Raw genomic sequence first — 14,541 nt, 5'->3', positions numbered from 1 at the left:
TAACTTATGAACACTGGCACCTTATTGTTGAACCGTTTATTGTCTAAATTAATAGTTCCACCGAGAAAACGGAAATATTGTACTTGTGGAGAATGGAAGGGCGTCTCCCGACCCGACCAACACTGTCGCAAACCCTGTACACAATTACCTAACTAATGGCACGCCACTCTGTAACCATGCACTTCACCTTGGACCATCATCGTTTTGTATTTCACGTTTAAAGTAACAACCTACGCGCGATTTATAATATCACATAAACATACATGTTTGTACCTAAAACTCGTGCGTCTCGGAGCCAACGCAAGATCGTCGTGTAGATTTGACGACCGAGTATCGTACCATATGGTTAACGCAGTTTTCGGATCGACCTAAGTAAACGTGGCAATAAAATTAAAATACAATTAGGTATAAAAGAAGTTATACTTCTTGTAGAGACCCCATAAAAAGCGTATGTGGCTCCGAGGCTTCAACAGCTCCGCGCTACCCCGTCTGCTGCTTGTGTCATATCCTATCACTTTACACCGGAACATAACTTATATCAAACTAACTGTCTCACTCCTTTCAAAATATAAGGTACCTAGATATAAATATACCTTTATATATTTAAATGATATTGTATTCATTCTAACATAGGTACGATCAACTAGTTAGGTATACTCTGGTAATTAGATTTCTCTTGCATTGTAGTCTATATGGCAGTTATTACTCACGATACAACAATACTTGATTCCCGTATTAGCGCGGTACACGGAATATATCTGGTACAAAACAATAATACTGTTACGTTAAATATTAAACTGCAAAATCACGTACAAATAAATACTGTATAAATGGTAACATATTCGGTAAAATTAAATAAACAACAAAGGAATCAAAAATTGTGGTATAAATGGTTTTAAAAGTGATATTTTATTCAAGAAGGTAGGAGAGCTAGTGAACCATGGAGCCAGACGGGTGTCCTTACCGAGTACCCGGCCCGGACAGGCTTAGCACAGCCTAGGAGCACCCCATTCATCTGGCTACGCAAGAGTCGCAACGTCTATTGCACTATGATATAAATATAACCATTACACCCGCTCAGCCCCTGCTTGTTGCAGATCCAAAACTGGATATAGGTACTCGTAAGAATCCCTTCACTAATCAAAACCTCCCTGATCATAATTACATGAAAATTAAAGTGATAATTAGAAATATAAAAAGAATACGGAATATAAAATGATAAAGCATCTATACAAAACACGAGTAACCGCTAGCAGTGTGTTAGTTAGTAACGAAAGAGCTACACGATAACTGAAACTGATCGTACGTGGTTACAAAAGTGGGGATGGACGTTCAACAAACGTGCGACGTAACTTGCAAGCATTTTATGCGATATACCTATATACAATAAAATATTATTCGGTTGTTCAATGATACAGGAGTTAATGTTTTTGTAATAAAATTACCACAACAACATTAAAAGGAACTCTTTCTTTACAGTTATTTTAAAGCAGGTACTACCCTTCATACAGTACGTGTCGGGTTGCTATGTGTATATATGTTTAACATATATCAACAATAGGTGGTAACTATTGTTCTGTTGCAAACTAACTTATTAGTAAGGGGACTCGGACCAGCATCACTAATTATAAGTTAGTGCCGTGTCTCGGGCGGCCAGGACGTACGACAGATCGAGAGGAACTTTTCGTATTGTGTCACAAACATTACAAAAACCCCAAGTGTTCGTTAAACCATTATATGTGCTATCGTGTTTACTATATCCGATACTCGTACTATTAAGGACTTGGATAACGAACGTTTATTTAAAGACGGAAGTATTCCATGCTTGTGAATAAAACATGTGCCAAAAAACTGTACCTAATTAATAGACTCTCGAATATGTTCCTTTCGGTCTGTATATTACCACTGGATCATTACTTAAAATTTCGCTATTACTAAACTCAAATAAATCTCTACAATATGTCATGAGAATAAATTTACAGTGTTCACTGGACGGTATTAAATATAAAACACGGTGCAATAATTTTATACAAGAGCCGCGAAGTCAAATATGAAAATAACATTACCCAACATGTACTAATCTACTACTCGTTGATGCGGCTTACGGTACCGTCGCACTTGGTGCAATGACACTATAATATAGGTATATAATATTAACATTTACTTACACAAACCGTCAATCACATGTTCGATTAATAATAATTAAAAGTATTAAAACCATCCGAAGTAGACACGACGCTCGGAGGCGCGCGCTGCGGCGGCCGCCGCGGCCCGCCGCGGGGTATCGCGCGGGGCGCGGCGCCCGCCCCTCGCTCTACTAACCTTATCTATGTTACAAAAATAAAAGATCCCAAAACAAATTGCAGCGCAGGTACCTACATAATACACAGTGATAACAATATTATATATAACCACTTTCACTTACAGATTGATCATTTAATTTCTTTACGTACACTACTATATGATAGAAAAATACGAAATAATGTACTTTCATTTTAACATATTTTATATGTTAATAAAGAACAATATTTTTTATAAAAATACATCATTTTCCTTGGCCGTTGGCCAGTAGAAACTAGTACCCATATTATCTTTTAAAAATCTATGATTTTTAAGGCTTCTTTCAGTAGGTACGATGAAGGTTAATTTACATAATTTATAATAGTATAAGTATATTTAATCACTGTAAATGTGCTAGTTAGTTTTAACAAGGATTATAATTTGTACTGGTATGGCCGATAAACATAATTTGACATTATAATACAACAAATATAAATATTTGAGGGTTAATTTTAAACAAGAATTTAACTTTGCACAATTGGTCTTATAGATAGAATAAAACTTTTAAAATGTTACATGCCAACTCTCAATAAAATCTGCAATAGTGAATCCTAGCTATAAGCCGGCGCGCGCGCGCGGGTTTGTCCGCGCACGCGCAGTCCGCCGACGTGCTACGTCGTGCTGACCGAGTGACCTATACAATATATCACCATAGAACACACACTTCACTACTTGTTAAGTGCCTCAAAATTACTAAAATAATTATTCATTTGTGTATTTATAATTTTGAACAATATATAAGAAAAGGCGGCGCCAGGAATAGCGCGCAAAACCAAACATACTCGTACTATAGTTACCGTAATAAAACTAACTATTATTATACATACTTTTCAACTAACATTAAAAACGGTTTTTCATCAAATTTCTTCGTTTATAATCACAGACGCTTTCCTAAAATATGTATGTAATATTTCTCTTCACTAAGCAACAAAGTCCAAAGAATCTACAGTTAAGACATGTATTTACAATATAAAATATTTTCATTGAATATGCTAAAGAAGCCAAGCCATCGATACACCATAGTTGTTCCGTATTTGACCCAAAAGTTACACAAATCTCTTCATTACTGTTACTCACACGTTGCGTTTACTTGTATCGCATGTACGGTTGATCGTGGAATCTGATTAAAGATAATGCTCTAAAGGATTACGAGAATCATGAGCCTTCAGGTGGCTGACTTTAGCCTATTTCGGTAGTAAACCGCACACCCGCTGCGGGTGAGCACGCCTCCAGCGAGATTATAGTTAGTCTAGTCTAGAGCCGATATTTAAGTGTCTTCATAATTACAGACTTGTCTTGTTTTTACTGGATCAGGCCGGCTTGATGCTCGACCGAGTGCCATTAAAAACATTAAATGAAAACAAACAACCAAGGAAACGCAAGAAGCAAGAACAATATTTGTATTATTTGACTTGACTTAAGAATTCATTTGCCTATTGTTTCTCTGAACGGTCGAGCGTACAATTTGCTTATTATAATTTTGATTCACATTTGAATTAAGACGACATACTGTTAAATAAATATTTCTGTATTCATGTTATGTAGATATTAGGTAGATAAATATTTGTTTTATGTATTCGGACTAGGCACGCGCCGCACCGCTCGGCCGGCGCTCAGCGCAATAACTTATTTAATCACACACCAAATTACAAACTAAAGCTAAGTTAATAAGTAAAGTTTGTCGAACAACGTTTTATCTGATGTGGTGTCGGGGCGCTTGGCGCTTCTTCGGTCCTAACCTTACCCTTCACTGGGACTTCAAGATCTGGAAACAGAAATCGCCAACAGTGTAAATACATGTCATAACACCTCTTTAAAAAAAAACAAGAAAACAAAATATGGCCAACATGTCGTTAACATTATCTGTGTTGTCACATCTGTAACTCTTTAATAATTCTGGTCAGTTTGAGGAGTACTGCCTACAGTTCACACCCGGTATTATAGTGAAATGACGGCGGTTTTGCGATTCAGACCCAATAAAACCTATAAATGAGAAGTATGACCATATATGTACTAGTATCTGCCTCACGACGAATACTATAAGTTCTGTAACATTAGAAAGCTCATTCATTTCTGTAGGTTTGTCGACTCGCAATTAAGTACGCGTTTGAACTAATAGGCAGATGTATCATGCGGTTGTTGTTTGCAAAAGCCAATCATTGATAATAAGGTTTTTTCTTTTAAATAAATATTATTCTTATTCTTATTGATGATATTTAGTAGGTATGTATGTATGTACGTGAATCAAGCGGTTTTTTGGGTAAGTATTATTTTATATTTTTACACTACATTTATAGATATAAGTACATATCTCAAGTTTAGACCTTTCCGGTTTTTTCATATATCTTTTACCCATAATTACCCCATACCCTACCCCTACCCTACTTAACCTGTTTTAGTAATAATAATGTGCATTCGTTGAATAATGTTCGAGCAAATGATTGATCAATTTAATGATCTTCAATCTAATCTTGTGCAACAAAACTATTTTACAGTATTTATATTTACATGAATCGTTACTAATTTTGTTAAAAATGGACATCACCGCTTTGACGCGTTCAGGGTGCTGTTGCGGCTGCCGCGGCATTGCAGCGCGTCTGGCATGTTCGCGGACGCTCACGTTGACAGTTTTTATGCGACGCTGCGCAAGCGCTGCGCCGCGACGCTCCGCAGAGTCCGTGACAGCCGCCACAGCCTCCTGAGCGTAGTAGCGGGGAGGTGGGACAGTGGCCTAATCAGGCACTGGTCCTCGCTTCACTTAGGTTTAGGTACTAATATAGTTGTTTAAGTATTTTTGTTTTTTTTTTTTGTTACATTTTATTTTTTTATTTTTTATTTTTTACATCACTCCAATGGTTATTTTCCGTGAGTTTTGAAAGCACACAAAAAAATGCAACCCTAAACCTAGTCTTCAAAGTGTGAACCGTGAAAGTGATCCCCTAAAGATTGCCAATTTGTTCAGTAAAGGCCGAGCCACACCGGCTGCGTGTGCAGCACACTGCGTGGCGTGCGCTGCGTGACGTGCGTAGCACCCCTGTCACACCGGGTGACGCGCACGTCACGCAGCGCACGCCACGCAGTGTGCTGCACACGCCACGCAGGTACACGCTGCAGCTCAGTCATGCGTGCAGTAAAATAAAATACTCCTGCGACAGTACCTACATCATGTTATTATAACTCCCGTTGCAAATGGAAGCAGCTCACCTAATGCCGCCATTGCAATTATTACACATATAACATGCCTGGTTAATACCTAACATCGATTTGTTCCCACAGGCCAAATTAAATTTATATAAGACGTATTTTTTTGTAATCTTTGTGCTATGTTGTAATATACATTCGTATTGACGAACGATTTTAATTAGTTTTTCTTTTATCACTGAATCCATATTAAAAACCAGCACGCGCACCGACCGAGTTGTAAATAAATACAAGCGAGCTGCGCGTGTACACGCACAGCACCTATGCAGCACCGAGCTGTGCGTGTCCGACTCCGAACCTGCTCGGTTCGCCCTCTCATAGGGAACGCAGTTAAACACAACGTCATCACTGCACGCAACGAAGCGACGTTGCCGCTCCGCTGCGTGGACGCGTGCACGCAGTACGCAGCCGGTTTGTCTCGTCGGAGCTGCGTTACGTGCAAGTCACGCGTACGCGCACGTCACGCACACGTCACGCAAGCGGTGTGTCCTCTCTTATGAGTTTTCGTATTCTACAACGCAGCGGGACGCGTACGTGCACGTGCACGTCTACGCACACGCATCCGGTGTGGCTTGGCCTTAAGGCTGGTTTTAGTGTCACGCGGACCGTCCGTGCGGATCACTCCGCACCGCCAAATTGTATGAGAAAGCTGTCCGCGCGGACCACTCTAAAACGCTCCCTGGACTGAATACATATTGGTCCGGTGCGGAGCGATCCGCACGGACGGTCCGCGTGACACTAAAATCAGCCTAAGCATTTCAGACTAGACTCTGCCTAATGAAAAGTTAGCTGTGAAGCCCCGTCGTGTTACTGGCCACTCTCTTACACTTAGCGCAGAGGACGCAGCTTGCGTGATTAAGTCGATGAAGAGAGGTAAATCGCCGGGGCATGATGGGCTAAGCATCGAACCCTTACGTACAACATGCGAGGCCGCAACTGTCTCGAGCTCGGGTACTGTGTATGTTTTTTAAACTCTGTAAGTATTGTGCATACGTTTCTGCCACCGAAATTAACGCAAACACTTGTCGTACCCATTATAAAAAGCAAGACAGGTAGGCAATTACAGGCCGATCTCTCTTGCAACGGTTGTGGCTAAGGTACTCGACAGTTTGCTTAACAGACACTTAGAAGAACAAGTCAAATTGCAAGACGCTTAATTTGGTTTTCGCAAGGGCTTATCAACTGAGAGTGCCACTCTGTGCATCAAGCAAACTGTCGGAAACACTATAGTTTATGCATGCTTCCTCGACCTGTCCAAAGCTTTTGACTTAGTTTCATACAATCTGTTATGGAAAAAGTTAGGGGCAATGGGCGTGTCGAGTCAGCTGGTGCAGTTGTTGAAGTTTTGGTACGGAAGTGAGACGAACTGTGTACGATGGCCCGATTAACTGTCTGGGTCGAATAAACTGGAGTCTGGGTGGAGTACAACAAGGCGGTTTAACGTCTCCCTTGCTATTTAATGTATATGTTAACGCTTTGATTGGTGAGCTAAGCGGTGCCCGTGTCGGTTGCTCCATTAAAGTGTGTGTTCGTAAACAATAGAAGCTACGCAGATGATAAGGTTCTACTGGCGCCATCGATTAGTGCATTAAGATAACTAATTGGGATATGTGAGAGGTACCTATACGAAAGCTCATGGGTCATGGTAAGTATATCCCCTCCAAGAGCGAGCTAATGATTTTTAAAGCGGCCATAAAAAATCCTGAGCATATTCCTTCCTTCTGTCAGGCTAAATGGTAAAGAAATCAGTGTGTAACATTTTACGTATCCCAGTCACATTGTCACCGGTGACTTAAAGAGATGACATGCATGGACATGGAGAGAGAGCGGAGAGCGTTGGCGGTTCGTGGGAATATGCTTGCACGCAGGTTCGCTCGCTATACAGACAACGTTAAAATAACGCTTTTTAAAGTTTACAGTCAGACGTTCCGCAAACGCTTTCCGAGTTCAGTATAATAATGCTTTCAGAATACTGATGGGGCTGTCTCGGTTCTGCAGAGCCTTGACGATGTTTGCAGAGTCGCGCACTGACAGGTTCCATGCTATCTTGCGTAAGCGCTCAGCGTCCTTAATGGTACGAGCGAGAAGCAGTCCCAACAGCTTTCTGAAAGTATTATCCGATAGATACGACTATCGAATATGGAGGCACCTGGTGGTTTTGACCGGGCGACCTGTATGTTGTTTAGTTCCTTTTTATTGGTAAGTTAAATAACTAAGTAAGTAAATACTTACACTATTTGTTGAGTACTTAGCTCAAGATAAACTAAGAAAATCTATGGATTGTTAAGATGTGAAATAAATGATTATTTTATTTTATTTAGTTCTAAAAAAAGTTAGAAACTAAAATTAATGATAATAACATTCACTTCAAGTGAACTTGGTGGAAAAGTGGAACTTAAAGTTGATATATATATTAATCATTAATGATGGGAAAAATGCGTTTTTATTATACCTACATAGTTTCTTTGAAGGTTTTTCTTGTCAGAAGGTCCGTATAGAAATATATGTTTCTGCAATTGGTTTACAGTTAGTAGAGCATGGGCATCCGCGTAAGGTTCCCTGAGTACACTTTGCTTACACAGACCACCGTCAGAAAGTAAACCAATTGAAAAAGGGGTAAGACATTATACCTAGCCATGTCATAAAACAGATTTCAGTCATACAAAAATACAAAATAAATTGTATTGTTATATTGTAACTGTTGTGAATGAAAGCAACCTACTCGACTCCAGCCGAACTGAGCAATGAACGTGCAAACACCGTGCGGGTGCGAAACAACGCAAAGGGAATGCTTACTCTAAATGGGCGAATGCGGGTCAATGGCGTCGCTTGGCAGGAAACCGCACCTGACACAGAGCAACACATCTATTAAGGTACCATCTAACCTAGCAGGCTACTCACTTACAAACCGAAATCACAATAAGGATCCGTTTGAGTTGAAGGAACATAGGGTCGGTGTATATAGTAAATGCTTATTCTTGTGATTAGGTAGCCGAGCGGATTCCGGGCTCCTTCACATTGAAACGGGGGACACGCCCAGATGAACGTACCAACAAGCATCGCTGGATCTCACTCAGTATCACGGGTGCCACCCGCCCCTGCCAATTTTACTCATTTTTAACAGACTTCTAAATCTCTAAAGGGTTATCAATTCGGTTGTATGTTTTTTTTAACGTTTGTTACTTCATATCTCCGTCATTACTGGACCGATTTTGAAAATTATTTTTTTCATTGTATGTAATATGCATACGGATTGGTCCCGTTTTTGTCAAAACCCAGTTGTTGTGTTTTTAACAACAAATCAAGCATACATTCAAAAAAGTGACATTTGATGGAGTGGAACTGCTGATGATGATCAGAACGGAACTCTTCAACGACACATAGCTCACGTTTGGCGATTAGTCCTCTTTCTTATATAAAATTTGTTAAATTAGTTAGGTTTTTAAACCACATTTATGTCAAGCTCGACTAGCTCGAGTTCTGAAGATGAGATCAATGAGGAATCGAGGGAACTCCTCAAATCATAAAGGCATAGCATAGGTACGTGTAGAACTTTTTGTATTTTCATCAGAAAATCAAGCATTTTACATTATAAACTGTCGTATTTGATAAAGTGGAAATGCTGATGATGATTAGAATGGAACTCTTCAACAACGCATAGTACACATTTGGTGATTTCGATTTTGACTTGGACTGGGACACCCGGAATCGGACCCGGACCCTGATCCTGAAAATCACTACGATACCTAAACTAAATAAAAGATAAGTCCGTTTTTTTCTATTACAGATTATATTTACATCAGTTCCGCAGCCTGTCTACTTAATTTTAATTTGTTCAGTGAATGATAATTGACTAATATTCTTTAGTATTTAATTAGGAAGTGTAAAAAGGAAGATTGTTATTATTTCTAAAATAGAAAAGATAAATGGATGACGATAATTATTATTATGATATAATAACCCCATAGCTACAATAGCCCCAATTAACATTATTTAAATTTCCATGTGAAATGTAGTACTGAAAGCTTAACGAAATCACATATAGGTAGGTACCCGAAATTAGTGAAGAAACTCAATTAAACCTACACAGAGTCACTAATTTAACTACGAACTGTAGGCCATTTTTTGTTAAATAATAATTTAAATACAACATAACAATTTTAAGTAAATCAGCAAGTTAAAACTAAAAACCAAACATGAATCGTGACTTAAATATGTACCGTAAATATCTACATGTATTTGGTATTTAGCATGAGTGTGTGATGTAATATTAACATATGAAATAATGTAATAATAATATGTACTTGCTATTACGGATACGGATCAAACATAAATATCAAGATCGGACATCATAATTAACCGAAAATACAACTAAACACACCTATTTAGGTGTCACATATAATAATTACTTGTATACGGTGAAATTTAATCGGTGATCAGGAGTTGAAAAATATTAATTACCAACCTAAATAGAATTCAATGCGCGAGATCACGTGCAATTTACTTCACCATCTAATTACAGTTAATGATATCACCCTACTTTTATTGAAGGGAAGTAGGTGTACGACAAGTGTCATAGCTTTGGCGGGGAATATGACAATGACAAATTGACATCTCATATGTTATTATACTTTACTTTTTGTCATAAGTCTTTAATTTTTTATGGCTGTTGTACTTTGGAAAGAGGTTTTAAACTCTTTTAGAGTTTAGACTAAACCATTGGTAGGGTGACAATGAATTTCAAATAATAATAATTTTAACTTATAAATTAGGTATGATAAAAAAAGAACTTAGTTGCGTTAGTGCTACATAAATGTGGACGCCATCCATTACCGAATTGAAAAATCCTGATCACCGATTAAATTTCACCGTATTATTTAAATACAAGTAATAAACTTACTTATTTATATTTTAAATACAAATAGGTGGTAAAACTAAAAATATATCAGACATAAATAATGTGGAATTTATCACTAGAGTCGGACCAAGGTAACATTGCATTGACTTTGAATTGAGAAAGTGTGGGACTGTCATCATAAACGTCTAATTTCTATATAAATATGATATGACATTCACACTGTCACGTCGAAGTAGCTTGGGCCGACTATACCAGCGTAATGTGAACATGTTTAGGCTCCATCCCCATATCCAATGTTATTAATAAAAAAAAAGCTATACTAATCAGTTATCACGCGTAATAAATGACTTGCTGCCAAAGCACTGCATTGTTATAAAGTTGCCAGGCAAATGAATGATATTGATAATACATACATATGTCCCAAGTCGGGATAATTGTGTTAAGAAATTAAAATAAGAGGAACTATAAATGGAGGTTTCCAAAAAGCGGTGCCGTGGTGAATAATGCTGGCAACTCGTTCAAAGTAACTAATTGTGATGTTTATAAAATTATGGTAATTTCATATGATATAGGGTAACGTACAATCGGTCTAGGGTCGACGTGTGCTCGGCACTCCGGTTAACCATTTCGCCTCCGTTCGGCCTAGAACGAGACATAACGTTGCATTTCCATGTGAATAGGTACTACTTAAATGTATACATGTACATCATAAAAGGTAGTGTCTGTGTCAGGGTAGCGGGGAGGGGCGGCGGGGGTGGGTGGGTACTCACTTGCGTTTCGCGTGGAGCATCTCCATGAGTAGCGTCTGCGTGGGCGCCTGGCCCGCGCAGTGCCGCTGGTAGAGGTGCTCCTCGCCGCGCGACGCCAGCGCGTGGATCTCCGGCACCACGGTCACCAGCTTGCCGAACTTGTCCTGCAATCAATCGACGTGCTCGTCAGACCTCACGCTATTATAACACCAAAAGCGCGCCTACCTATCTTAATTACCTTCACTTTGCACGTTTGTAATCGATAGTTGGAACCGGTCAATGTGTGGTTCAGCTATTGTATTCTTTTTTAAGATCGGTGTCTCGTACTGCTGAAGTGATCGCACACAAACGTCATCTAAACTATACTTCAGACTTACCGTGACATTGTTTTCGCTTTATCGGTCACTAATTTTCATGTTAGTAGTAGTAAACTCTTTGTTGTACAAAAAGACATATTAAAAATAACATAAAATTAGTAAGAAGTACAAAGATGAAAATCTCTTCCAGTCTTTCGATTTGTAGCTGGCCACGAATGGCTTATCCTTTGTCTATTGTAAATGAATCGGCACGTGCCACGAAGAGTCCATCTGACTCTAGGTACTTTAATTTCTTCTTATTTAGGTAGCTACATAAAAATAATAAAAAATAATAATAACCTGAATATTTGGATAGCAGGTGAGCGTGTAGTCTAGAAGCGCAGCTTGCACCGTTTGGTAGCCGTCACGAACGCACTTGACGTTCACGATGCCCCTCACGTCTGAAATGCCAGGAAATTCCTTCAAAACAGACAACTAATCCTTTGAGTGTGATTAATGCCGAGAATAAAATAACAATAAAAAACAAAAATAAAAAAACTCATTCGCTGGATAGCGTAAAAACAATACTCGGGGGCTGTACAGACATCGATATAGATCAGGCAATAACTAAAAAGTAGTAACATCGAAAAGTACTGACCGGGATTAAGAAGAAGTAAAAATTTAACACAGATGTAGTCTGGAACGTCGAATTTGAGTTCGGCCAGTTTGTTCTGCAGCTCGTTGAAGTGGTCGGCCAGCGCGGGCACGCCCAGCAGCCCCAGGCAGATGAGGTCGAACTTCTGGCCGTTGTGCAGCGTCGTCTCGTCCGGCAGCCCGTTGTGCATGCGCTGGTGCAGGTGGTCCAGCACCAGCATGTCCGACCAAGAGTTCTGTAGCAGCTTCATTTGATCGTCAACCTGCAACAAACCATCGCCGCGTTGCAATATTAACATTGCACACGATCTCGTTGCAATGTTACCGCAAAAGAGAGGACAGTTTGCCGTCATTTACAAGACATAAAAAAAGTAAAGAAGCAGTTTCATTATTGGTTAATGTTAGTAAGTTAACGCTAGCAGTTTACAAGAAAAAACACTGTAATATATGTAAGCTGCCTCGTTACTTTATTTTTTATACGGTTATTAAATATAAGCAACTCCGGCTTAAATGAACGGCAAAAAAAATGGGACCTAGGTCTGTGAGTATTGAGGTTCGTGTGATGCAAAATGTAAGTAAGTAATGTGATCTGCTAAAATCAATTTGTAATACACGTTATCTACGATCTGCGGTCGTATCTGACAGCGACCGGCGTACACGGCGTCATTCCGTGACCCACATTTTATTGAATTGCATTAGAAAACACAGGGCGGTGCGCGAGCGCGTTAAATTTGCAGTTTACGAAATGTTACAACTGAATTTTAGAGCTCAGCGCGATTGCCACACCGGTATCTTGCTCAACGCGATGAATTGAGATCGGCCCGACGAAATCAGAATATTTTATCTTTCGAATCGATCTTTCAACACTATTCCCGTGCAAAAATTATGCATTTTGTAAATTTAAAACTTATTCTTTAACATGTGTTCCTATTTTATATTATTTACATTTTTAATTCTTTTAATGTGTATATTTTTGTACAACTATTTCACCAATCTTGAATACGGTAAGTACCATTTTAAAATCAGACGAAACCGTTGAGATTTTACGGAAATATTTCTGTAATAAATAATCACCCTTAACAACATAATAAAGTTATGGACGGGTATGTAGCAACTTAAATTAAGAATAACAAAAATACACAGACATCGAGACTGACAGTACTTTTGTATAGTATTATGAGCAAGTATGAGCTATACATACTCACGGTTGCTATACTATATTATATATTCAAGAGAGGAGAATAACTTGTAAGGCCTTAGTAGTGGTCATTGGGCCATCAACAAACAGAGGATTATCCTTAATCGCGACCTCGATTAGCAAACGCTGTAAACATGTAGACATTCGGGACAAGTAAGACCAGTGTAATGTAGCGTAATGCGGCAACGACACTCACAGCGGACATTTTACAAGAGCCGGCGCGAAGTAGGTCAAAGTCGGAATGGATTGCGGCGTGCCTGATTACGTGACGAAACTTAACATCGGGACTGAACACTCGTCTAGAAAGCTCTCTGTTCGTATAACAATTTATATTAAATGTAAATCATTTCAAATAGGTTTACATATAGTGTCCACCCAAGTTTCGGTTTCGGTATAAAAATCATTATTCAGCCGAAGGTTCGGAATCGGCCAAAAACTGTCGAATCACCCGGCCGTGCTGGAACTATATTTTCGGTAGTATCCTGCTGAAGTTTTGGTTTGGCATAAAATTCATGTTTCGGCCGAAACTAGAGCAAAACCGGACCTTCAGCAGTTTCGGTTGCAGCAAAAACCCCGGTTTCGGTCGACACTATTTACAACACGTTCAGAATATACTGAATGATATAGAGTTGACGAATATGTATAAGTTATATAATAACTGCAAATGTAGGGCGAACGGTACCGCGGCAGGAGTAACATCAGTCAAACGAAATGTCGATGTGTGTCTGGCTGTATTAAGTTATGTAGAGCGTTACATTTAAGCAACTGCCATTATGACTTTATTGAAATGTTGTAACGCTAATGTTGCAATTTTGTAGCTGGAAATAAATTGCAATGAGACATTTTAAGTTTCTTAAGATTTTTGAAAGGGGAACTAAGGGGACAAAGAAGTTTAGAACATACAGAAGAAACATCGAATACCTACGGAAGAAAAAACACGTAATCTTTTTTCTTCTTCACGAAAAATCTAATATTTTATATGGCAAGAAAACATTAACAATACAAAACTTGGTCAAAAAAATCGAAGTTACTACACTCAAGTGCACGTACCGAAGCTTTACCAACGTCATGTCAAGTCAAACAGTATCTTGCGCTGTCTCAGTAAAAGGGTACCGGACATTTTGTTGTATTTGATATGTGGACTTGTGGAGACTTATTAGCGGTGACGATACGCGGTGGTGCTGACCTCAATATGCACGCAAAAGATATACCTATATTCTTTGGATGGTTTCGAAAGATACATAT

At 39.0% G+C, this 14,541-nt stretch overlaps 1 protein-coding gene across 6 annotated transcripts in view; it reads right to left on the bottom strand.

Annotated features, from left to right (window-relative positions):
• Positions 1-3,682: 3,682 nt before the first annotated feature.
• Positions 3,683-14,541, bottom strand: part of LOC134661331 (nuclear hormone receptor FTZ-F1) — a 104,474-nt gene continuing 93,615 nt past the window's right edge. For 3 of the 6 annotated variants that reach the window (XM_063517353.1, XM_063517348.1, XM_063517347.1), the window contains 6 exons: positions 12,103-12,361; positions 11,805-11,905; positions 11,170-11,312; positions 10,982-11,041; positions 8,338-8,387; positions 3,683-4,105 (listed from right to left, as the gene is read on the bottom strand). In XM_063517353.1, coding sequence (XP_063373423.1) covers positions 8,339-8,387; positions 10,982-11,041; positions 11,170-11,312; positions 11,805-11,905; positions 12,103-12,361 — 612 coding nt within the window. In that variant the 3' untranslated portion in view covers positions 3,683-4,105; position 8,338. The remainder of the gene's footprint in view (positions 4,106-8,337; positions 8,388-10,981; positions 11,042-11,169; positions 11,313-11,804; positions 11,906-12,102; positions 12,362-14,541) is intronic. The other 3 variants (XM_063517349.1, XM_063517350.1, XM_063517352.1) reach the window with 3 other exon arrangements.

Source organism: Cydia amplana, chromosome Z, assembly GCF_948474715.1.
Source record: "Cydia amplana chromosome Z, ilCydAmpl1.1, whole genome shotgun sequence".
In the NCBI taxonomy this organism is placed as follows: Eukaryota; Metazoa; Arthropoda; class Insecta; order Lepidoptera; family Tortricidae; genus Cydia; species Cydia amplana.
Note: the sequence above shows the minus strand (reverse complement) of the source record. Positions and strands in the feature narration are given on the sequence as shown.